At 29.2% G+C, this 9,957-nt stretch overlaps 1 protein-coding gene across 1 annotated transcript in view; it reads right to left on the bottom strand.

Annotated features, from left to right (window-relative positions):
- Positions 1 to 6,038, bottom strand: part of LOC111639066 (MLX-interacting protein-like) — a 9,361-nt gene extending 3,323 nt beyond the window's left edge. The window contains exons 1-2 of the mRNA XM_023384839.1: positions 5,945 to 6,038; positions 2,206 to 2,337 (exon numbers count right to left, since the gene is read on the bottom strand). Of these exons, the coding sequence (XP_023240607.1) occupies positions 2,206 to 2,334 (129 nt within the window). The 5' untranslated portion in view covers positions 2,335 to 2,337; positions 5,945 to 6,038. The remainder of the gene's footprint in view (positions 1 to 2,205; positions 2,338 to 5,944) is intronic.
- Between the last annotated feature and the right edge of the window lie 3,919 nt (positions 6,039 to 9,957).

The following is a 9,957-nucleotide window of genomic DNA, read 5'->3' as shown; positions in this document are numbered from 1 at the left end:
GACACTCGGTAAGTAATCCTACAATTTTTTGTTTATAGCGTAGTTTATACGGATTATTCCCAAAAAATATATACGTATTTTGGAAATGTTGAGTCGGATTAGTCTAGAATCGATTAATTTTATGGAAGAAAATCTTTCAAACAGCCGTAGTCCGTAAACTTGACACGTGTCGGGTTGTGATTGGAAGGATTCGTAAGAAAGCGGATTCCTAGAGAATGGAACGTATCTCTATCTTATAGGGGGGTCGACTGTATTTGGTTTTACATGTAATCATATGGGAAAAAATTATTCACCTTACGACATTTTCATGATACGATCTCAGTTTTGAAACAGATTAATTTCGTATCCTGAGGTACCACTGTATAAGGATAATAGCTAGAATTCATCCTAACATCTAGAATATAATATGCATTAAATTCTGTTCAGCAATATTTTTATGATTTTTGCCCATTCTTGCCAGATTTGTTTAGTATTCTGACAGTAACTGTATGAAATCTATTGTAGATAGCACTTAGCTATTGATGTGATTCAAAATCACAAAACTGCATCAATTGATGTCTGTCAAGTGTGGTTAGATTCAATAAAAGAATGAAAAGTGTCAAAAAAACAACATCTCCAATTACTTTTACTTGAACATGTTTACTTTATGCATATAAATTTGGCATAAAGATTCAAAAGCAGCTTGCAAGATATACACATCATTTGGAGAAAATACAAGATAATACAAGGCTTCAAATGACACAGATGACCTAAAGGCTTCCCAGTCTTGGTTGCAAAATTTTATAGAATTTTCCATTAAGGCTTACCTTTAGGTTGTGTTTTTGCTTCTGAAAACAAAGAATTTTATAAGAGAGCAATTTAAAAACTTGTTTCTCATTGGAAAAAAACAAGAGTGTTCACTGTTTATGAATATATTTAATTTTATCTCAAAAATACTTCATAAACTATTTTAGATGCCTGATGTATTCTTTCAAATAATTCCAAAGGTTTATTGTTTGGAGAAATTAAATATCATTTAATAATTATAAAATAATAACTGCATCATTTGAAAAATTATATTTGATTTGAAGCTGTAATTATCATGATAAATCTTAGATTGTAGTAAATAGATGAATAACATTTCCTTTTTAAAAGTAATTCTAATTCTCTCCTGAAGCAATTATACAATGAACTGAAACATAACAGACTATAAATGAATACTGTTTATCAAATCTTTTACATGTTTACTTTCAATATCATAAGTTATAAATCTAACAATATAAGCCATTGATTGCACTGTTTGTATACCTGTAATCTGTAATCTGTAACAGAATGCCTAGAACGACCACTAGGGGCGTCCCAAGCTATTATTTAAATTAACAATAAATTCAGTATACAGTAGAGCATCGATTATCTGACCCCTGATTAACCGTCACCTCGGTTAACCGACCGCGTTCTAGTCGGCAAATTCAAATGTCCACTAGTGATGTGGCGCTACAATATTTGGCTATGTCTTGGCTACTTTAATATTATTTTTACGTGTTTTAGCTGGCAACACTCATTCGACCATGAAAGGGAGCCAGTATTTAAACGAGGCTTAATTTTCTAATTTTTAACAATACAATAGCGACAATTATTATTTTAATAAAAAATTTGATAGGCTTAACATGGAGGAAAATTCAAAGCAAAATAGGTTAATAGCGATATACTAATATACTAATATACTAATTACATGGGATATAATAATATACTACACTAATAATAGATATTTTCATACTTTTCAGTTATCCGACTTTTCAATTATCCGACCAACCCCAGTCCCCAATTGAGTCGGATAATCACTGCTTTACTGTATTATTATTTTAATTTGTAATATGAATTTATTATTATAATAAATTAATATTATAATGAATAACGAATATATATAATACATAAATAACAAATAACATAACAAAATATTAAGAAACTAAAAATGGGTAAGATTAAGACAATTCTCAATAAACAAAGCAAAACAAAAAAAACAACCAACTGCCATGTTGCACGTATCTATATATATCAAGTATTATTATAGTATTTATAAGTATCTACATATATATTTTTTTATTTGTAATAGGATTTTATTATTGATATGAATTTATTATTTATACCATGGAATGACACCGCTGCTACTAGAATGCCCACTAGGGGGCATCCCAGGCTACTAATATTAGTATAAAATATACTTACACTATTATTTTCAGGGCTGGATTTTCGTTGTTTTGATCTGAAGCGATCCTTGAAGTACATTCTTCTCTTTTTATATTCAGCAGCAATAGAAGATACTTTTGATTTCCACAGATTTTCTTCTACAACCATTACCTTTCAAAATAAATAAACTTCACTCAATAATAATTAGAAATTAAAATCTTAATATGAATCAATTTATAAAATTCTATATGCAAATTAAAAAAGAAAACAATAACATATAGGGTGAATCAAAATAAAGTATTCCTATTTAGAGAAATCTGCAGAAAGGCCAGTATACAGAATGCTGTCATACTTGATGTGTTTACTTTCCAGATTGCAAAGAAGAAATCATAGCAATAAAATTAATTCAAATACCCGTCAATAGGAAAAACGGGGTACTGTAATATCAACTTTTAATCCTGCTAACAGCAAACACATTGGACATTGAATTGATAATCCTTGATAACTGATCTGAAGTCTCTATCAGCTGTTATCTAACCACTTTTATATATTGTATTAATGTATTGAATGAATGCTAAAAAATCCATTTATGAACTTTGTATGTCATTGAGTTTAGTTCATTTCTCAATCATACATCTATCCACTTCTCTCTGCTATACTCTCTTCTTGCTTATAGCATCAAATTTCCACTATTAGTGAGTATTTGAAATAGTTTTTTTTATTGACAAAATTCTTTTCATGATCTGGAAAGTGTATACACTAAATATGACAGTATTTTGCCCACTAGGTCTCTTCACACACTGTTCTCATAGGGAGAATTTGAATCATCCTGTATATGGAAAATCATGTTAAAATATTTGTGAAAAGCTTCTATTAAAATATCATAAACAAAAAGAATACACTAAATAAAAAAAATTACAAAACGAATGAAATCAAGAGTTAATTTTATAGTCAGACTATAAAATTAACAAAAATAAATAAAAATAGACATGTTGATAAAAATATAACAAATAAATGGTTGAAAAATAATTGAAAAAAGTTAAAATTTAAATCATTATAAATAAAATTTTAAATATGAAAAGTAAAAAATATAAAATAAATAAAATGATTTTTACTAATGGGAATTTCTTATCACAATGCTACATTAACTAGGTTCACCCTACTTCAATTTTTCTCATTTATAATTATTTAACTAGTTAGAAAAATGTTTAATCATTCACTCTTTGTGGTTTTATATCTATGGGTCATTTTATTTAAAACATGAATTTAGAATTTGTTTAGTCTTTTTAAATATCTTGTTTGAAACAGTTTTTTGAATCTAAATATTGTTCAACGTCATATGTCATTGATGGTTGTATGAATGTTCTGAAACTTAACATTTCAATATGTAACCTGGTGTTTTCAGGATTTTTTCCAGGTGATCAATAAAAACTGCTGAGTGGACCCTCCTTATATAAATAACCTTATTCTATCTTAAAGAAGGTTATTGACAATAGTTTTGATGTTTCAGTTTGAAATTGGAGATTCTGTTGTTTTTGAATTATTATCACTATTTTGGCAACTTTCTTTTTTTAAAAAATCTAAGTAAATTAGTCTGATTTAACTTCTTTTTTATGTCACTTATTTAGAGATTTTTATAGTTTTCAATAAAAGAAAAAATTCACACTTCTACACAAATACACTTTTTAAAACTTGATAAAGAAAACAGTGTTAAACTTTTTAAAAAAAACACTGACTATGCTACTCTATTTTCATATCAGACTTGTCTTTTTTGTTCATCTGCATTAATATCTGAAGCTTAATTTGCTTGTGTTGACATGTAACCATGAGCAAAAACATCTGAAAATAAATGTGAAGAAATAAAAATTTTATTTAACAATAAAAGAGAGTTAAATCTGCAAAGACTTCTTTTTTTACTATGGCACATCACGATTTTTAATCTGTTGTTTTATAAGATTTAAACATAAGGAATAACAATACTAATAATAATGCTAATGATATGGTAAAATAATAAAATAATTATGTTATACATAAAAAATCTAAAATTGTGAAGGACCAAACCCATATTGTGTAGCTACAGTGCCTAGCATCTTATCCATTTAGCTATCTGAGAACTTCCAGAAGTTCTGAGAAGTTGCAGAACTTCCAGACTTATAAACTAAACACTCAATTATTTGAAAACTTCAGAAATGAATCATATTATTTGGAGAAGAAGCTGTGTTTATGGTTATGTTTCATTCAAATCTGTGACCTGAAGTCTGACCCTCTCTTTGTTAGTAGACACACCTTATATGTATGAATAAAACAATGTGAAAAAAACTGTCTGAAGAACATAAGACATTATATTTGATGAACTGATTATATAATATATATGTTACTGTGAATGACCGATATCTGGAGTATATCAACATTCTCTGGTGAATGTTTATATTTAAGGGTCATTATTTCTCACTTACACTGGCAAATGTCGACATTCAGCATGCACTGATGGTGAATATTAAATAAAAATATTTTTATTACATTAAGACAAAAATGCAACTTTTTAATATGTCAAAATAGGAGAAAGCTTAAGTAACAGCACATGTAAATAAACTGTTGAACCTAAAACAAACAGTACATTCTAAATCATTAAAGAAAATAATACAATAATAAACTTACACATAAATTATGTGATTAACGTTATACAAATCTTATTTATTGCAACAACTTAAACTGTTATGGCACTTTGAATTACACACAAGTCCCTTGTTTTTACAATTGCATTTATTCGTGGAACACTTCTTTTTGCAATGACAGCGTGTATAGCCTTGCCCTCCACTTTTCAAATTAGCTGTAGCTGCTTCTCTCAGCGATATTTCTTGTGAAAAAATATCATCTATGGAAAGTAAAGTAACTTTTCTTTACAAATTACGAACTGATTACAGAAACAAAGCTGCTTGAGGGTACCATTTTTGTTTGCTAATTTATAAAAGTCAAAGTCTTCTATTCCAACAGCAACTGCCAACACATTTCGGGCATCTGTACGGCCACGGTCGACATCAGGGACTTGTATTCGTACGGTATCACCAATTTGAGCAGAAGGAAATTTTCTTTTTGAGGTTCATAACATTTTCGTTGCTCGCAGTAGAAGATTCTTTTTATTGAAATGACTTCATGTTGTTCAGTCAGGACTTGATATGAAGATGTGGTGGGCTGCATCTCCTCTTCAATATTTTCCTTTGGAATATGGTATTCATTATGGCCACTGCTCAAATTTTCTTCAAAAGTATTAACAATTTCTTCAACCTCCACCAAAGCTTATCTGTGTTTGTCGACATACACTGGCAATTGTTCGAATGTATAATAATATAACCAAATATTCGGTCTTTCACCGATGTATTTTGTATGTGTCAACATTCACCGGAGAATATCGACATTCTCTAATTTCGGTCTTTCACAGTAACATATATACAATGTAAGCATTTGTTTGTAGAAAAAAAAGCAGTTTTGTTTACAAATAACAGAGGTTTTTTTTAATAGTGTACAATATATTTTTGATCTACTTCTTTATTTCAAATAGTTAGTAAAAATAATACTTTTAATTTTGGCCAAATATAGATACTTATATTTATGAAAATCTTTGGCTTCATTTTAAATTTTAATGAAACCTTTGGGATTCAAATTTGTCAAGCCTGATTTATACTATCTATTACTATTTTCAATGCAGTTGCATTACAAATAGCAATAGATAGTATTCACTAGATCTTATTTTAATATAAATTTAATTTTAAAAAATTACCTCTGATTTATTATGAACATCTGAATCCAATGGAGATGCAAATTGGCACACAGGAGTCTTCCTTTTAGAAATAACTAAAAAAAATATATAAAAAAATTAAAATTTTCAATCAGTCATACAGTAATATCACAGATATTGTTATCAGTTGTCTAATCTTAACAAAATTGGCATATCCAAAAACATATAAGTTAAAATGCACTTATAAAATTGTATTTATCAAAACCAGAGTTTTTATTATAAGTATCATTATCTTTGGGTAAACATGCATTTACAAGCTGTCTTTTCAAGTTTTCAAGTTCAACATTGGCTGATAATATGCAATTTTTACAGTCTTAAAACAGTGCTTTAAATATTAAATGTTAATTGTTATTTGCAAATGGTACAGTAAGCTAACTGCTGCTGGCATTTCTTACTTTTCAGGTTTTCATTCCTTTGCAATGAAAACCTGAGGCTGCTAGTTTCTGACAAAACCAAATGACTTATCCTCTATAAAAATTATGACTACAATTCTAGAGCAGAATAGTTTTGCAGCAATGTGGTTCTAGTCTATTAAATAATGACCCCACTCCAGTGGCGCTAAGATTAACTCAAAAAGTCATCATATGACCTGGTCTGTTGTCTTCACTGGCTGGACCTCTTCATCCACCAACAAATGTGTCTTGCCCATGGCTGTTCTTTGTGGTAAAAACTCATAAGCCTAAATGGCCTCTATGTCCTTTGGCCAACAAACATATCCACCTAATATACCATTTGGAAAAGGCCTTGGCTACATTACTCACTACAATTGTTCACAACTCCAATTTTGTGGTATCTTCAATGTTACAAGCTAAAACAAGTATTGTTAACAGATTGGGTTCAATTCCATTGAAAACTTTTCAGTTTTACAAGATTAATGTAAATTTGCTCTATCCATCTGTACTGAATGTTGAGACTGCAATGCTTGCTAACACCCTTTAGCTTTCACAATCCAACAAATACTTGGTATACGGGAGGCTCTCATTCTGATCACTCAACCAATATGTGCATTTCACAATGATTTCATCTTTTAAATTTGTATGATGTTCTATTTTTAGAATGCACATTCATTTATATCTATCCACCTTTCTCTCAGTGATTGCAATTATTTATAATAACACACCTGAATTTTTGCCGAGCATAAAATTATTTTATTTCAAACATTTTCAACTTATTTATTATAGGCCATCCTCAGGCTTATGATTATCGTTCCAAAATAGAATGTAATGTTTTTCGAATAAGTTTCATTTTTAAATTTAAAGATTTAGAATAATTGTGTACATGAAAAAATAAATAATTTATATCTATGTTTTTCTAATCTGAAGATGATAGATGATCATTTAAAACAGAAGAAGGCATTTGTTTTATTTGAATATATTCATTTTTTGCTGGTTTTTTGGTGTTTATGTGTATTTATTATTATTTATTACTAAATTACACCAGTATTATCATAGAGACTGAACTATAAACACATGCTAATATGATAATTCCCTTTGGAAGGGATAATTTCCCTGTCAAATAATAAAGCAAATTCTCTTTTGACTTTGTTAATAGGTTCTTGAAAACTGCAATGTTAAGTAAAATGATATATAACAAAATCATTTTGCCATGGACTAATTGATATAAACAAGATTTAATTTAGTTAATATTTGCCTATGTGTAGCCATGGCTACTGTGGTAACGTTTTCACTTTTTTGTCCAAATTTAAAAAAAAAAATTCCCACATTAGATTTTGATGATTTTGTTGTCAAAATTCTCAGTAGAACCCTGGCATATGTATAAATTATATTTTCCAAAATATAATTAACTCTGAGAAAAAATATATTCAAAAAACTAAAATGTTGACTTTTGCTTATTTGACGCTTAATAACAAAAAAGTATTTTGACATTTTTTTGGGTGCTGTTTTTTGGAATATAAAGCCACACAGTTGCTTGATATTTTTCCAGAGTTTGGTGAATTTTGGTTGAATATGGAAAAGTTATCCAGATTCTAAGAAAGAAAAAACAATTTTATGTCCCTCATCCCCACTAGATGGCAGCATGTTACCTAGCTCTTCAATTGCCTTGCTATAACAACAGGAAGCTTCTGAAACAATGTGAACTTTGTCATTTTTTTCAAGGTGTGAACTTTTTGATTTAATTTTAGTACTAAAATATAGTCAATTCATTTAATTGGGCCACTGGTTAATTGGAGCAGTTGCTTTTTTGGGCCAAATCTCAAAGAATAGAAACAAAACTAATAAACTAATACATAATTTAAATGTTTAATTGAGACAGTAGCAGAAAAGGAATTTAGCAATTCTGATATATTTTAGGAATTTCCAAAAATATGTTAACACTACATACACTAATGTCATGTAGGCCTAATGGTTGGCAGAGACAAAGTAATTTTGTGTTTAGCTTGGGCAGTTCAGTTTTTTCATAGGAGGTCAGCATAGTAGGACTTATCATACCAGGATCCCATCTGAGGCAGACCTAAATAAGAGCTACTGACCCTGCTTCAGATAGGACCAGCTCAACTCCTTCCTCTCATCCTATCCAAAATTTTCAACTTTTATGTAACTATTTCAAATATATGTTTTTTAGTTGTGTCAAGCAAATCACCAACGTTATGCTTTAGACGCAATTCCCTCAGTCCAGACTGGACAAAATCTCAAACGAGACTGCTTTTAACGAGCGACTCCAATTTATCTATGACTTTTCCCACTTAAATGCAAACTGATTTTATTTTATTAGTCTTTTATTTCTTATTTTTTAGTTTCATTTACTTTACTTTAGTTTAGTTTAATTTCTTTATTACATTTTTCTTTTTAATCTGTACTTTTCATTTTCATCATATTTTTTTCCTTTTCTCAACAATAAATCACTTATAATCTTTCATTTGTCACATGTTACTGCTCGAACTACTCGACCAGGTTAACTACATCAATAAACATTGTCTCGAGTTTCTTGATATCACCTATCTAATATTTTAACTGGAATGTGTTTGCAACTTCTGGCATTTTTTTCACCTCACAGAATCAATTTTATTGTTTATAAAAAAAAAATTCAACTATTGTAAGGAGTCAATTCTGAACCATTCTATTTTGTTTGGGGATTATTTTTAGTTTGTTATTCTATTTATTTTGGGGCATTTTATTTCATTAAGCATAGACTATTGCACCTACCCAGACAAAACTCTAAAAGTTAAAACTGATCTGACAGATAAAAATGACATCATCATCGCAAAACGACATCTCATGGGTGGGAGACTTCCACAGTAACTTAAAAGAATGATCTCCCACCCCCAAATTGTTACAGGACATCACAAAAAAAGTATTTTAAAATTTGAGGAGATGACATGAGTAAAAAAACAGACTACTAGAACAAATAAAATGTTACTGTGTAAGTATGTAAATAGGCCAAGTCAGCAGATATATTGTAACATCATCACACCTGTTGCACAAAAAGGAGATGAAGAGATGACTCAGACAAGGTGAAGCTTAGATTCTAATGAGGTGGTGCTAAGAATCAAGTGATCAACAAAAAGTTTCCAAGTTTCAGTTCCAGTAACAGTGTTTTTATGATGCATAGTCAAATTTGTAAGATTCACTGTATTTTTTTGATAAAATTGGTTCCTAGCTTTCTTGTCAGTTGTGTGGAGATAGAATTAAGATAGTTCTAATTTGATTTAAGTTCCCAAATTGTCAGAAAGGTTTTGTACATATTTGTTTTGGTTTTATAAAGTATCTTTTTTTATTGTACAAAGATTTTCTAGTGTTATTGAATTGTACATATACGGGCTTTACTAATAAATAGAATTTTTTATATTATGTATAGTACTTCTTTCAACATTTTATGTTTAGTAACAATATTTTATTTTTGCTCTTGCAAGTTCAGGCCTGGCACACTAACAACGAAACTTAGTACATAAGACACTGTTAGTGTATTTTTCTGAGCTTTTGCTTTACTTTTATATAATAAGACATTACACAATGATAATTGTAAATTATTACAAA

The sequence above is a fragment of the Centruroides sculpturatus genome, unplaced genomic scaffold (genome assembly GCF_000671375.1).
Source record: "Centruroides sculpturatus isolate CEXI.00-Female unplaced genomic scaffold, Cexi_2.0 scaffold1243, whole genome shotgun sequence".
NCBI lineage: Eukaryota > Metazoa > Arthropoda > Arachnida > Scorpiones > Buthidae > Centruroides > Centruroides sculpturatus.
Note: the sequence above shows the minus strand (reverse complement) of the source record. Positions and strands in the feature narration are given on the sequence as shown.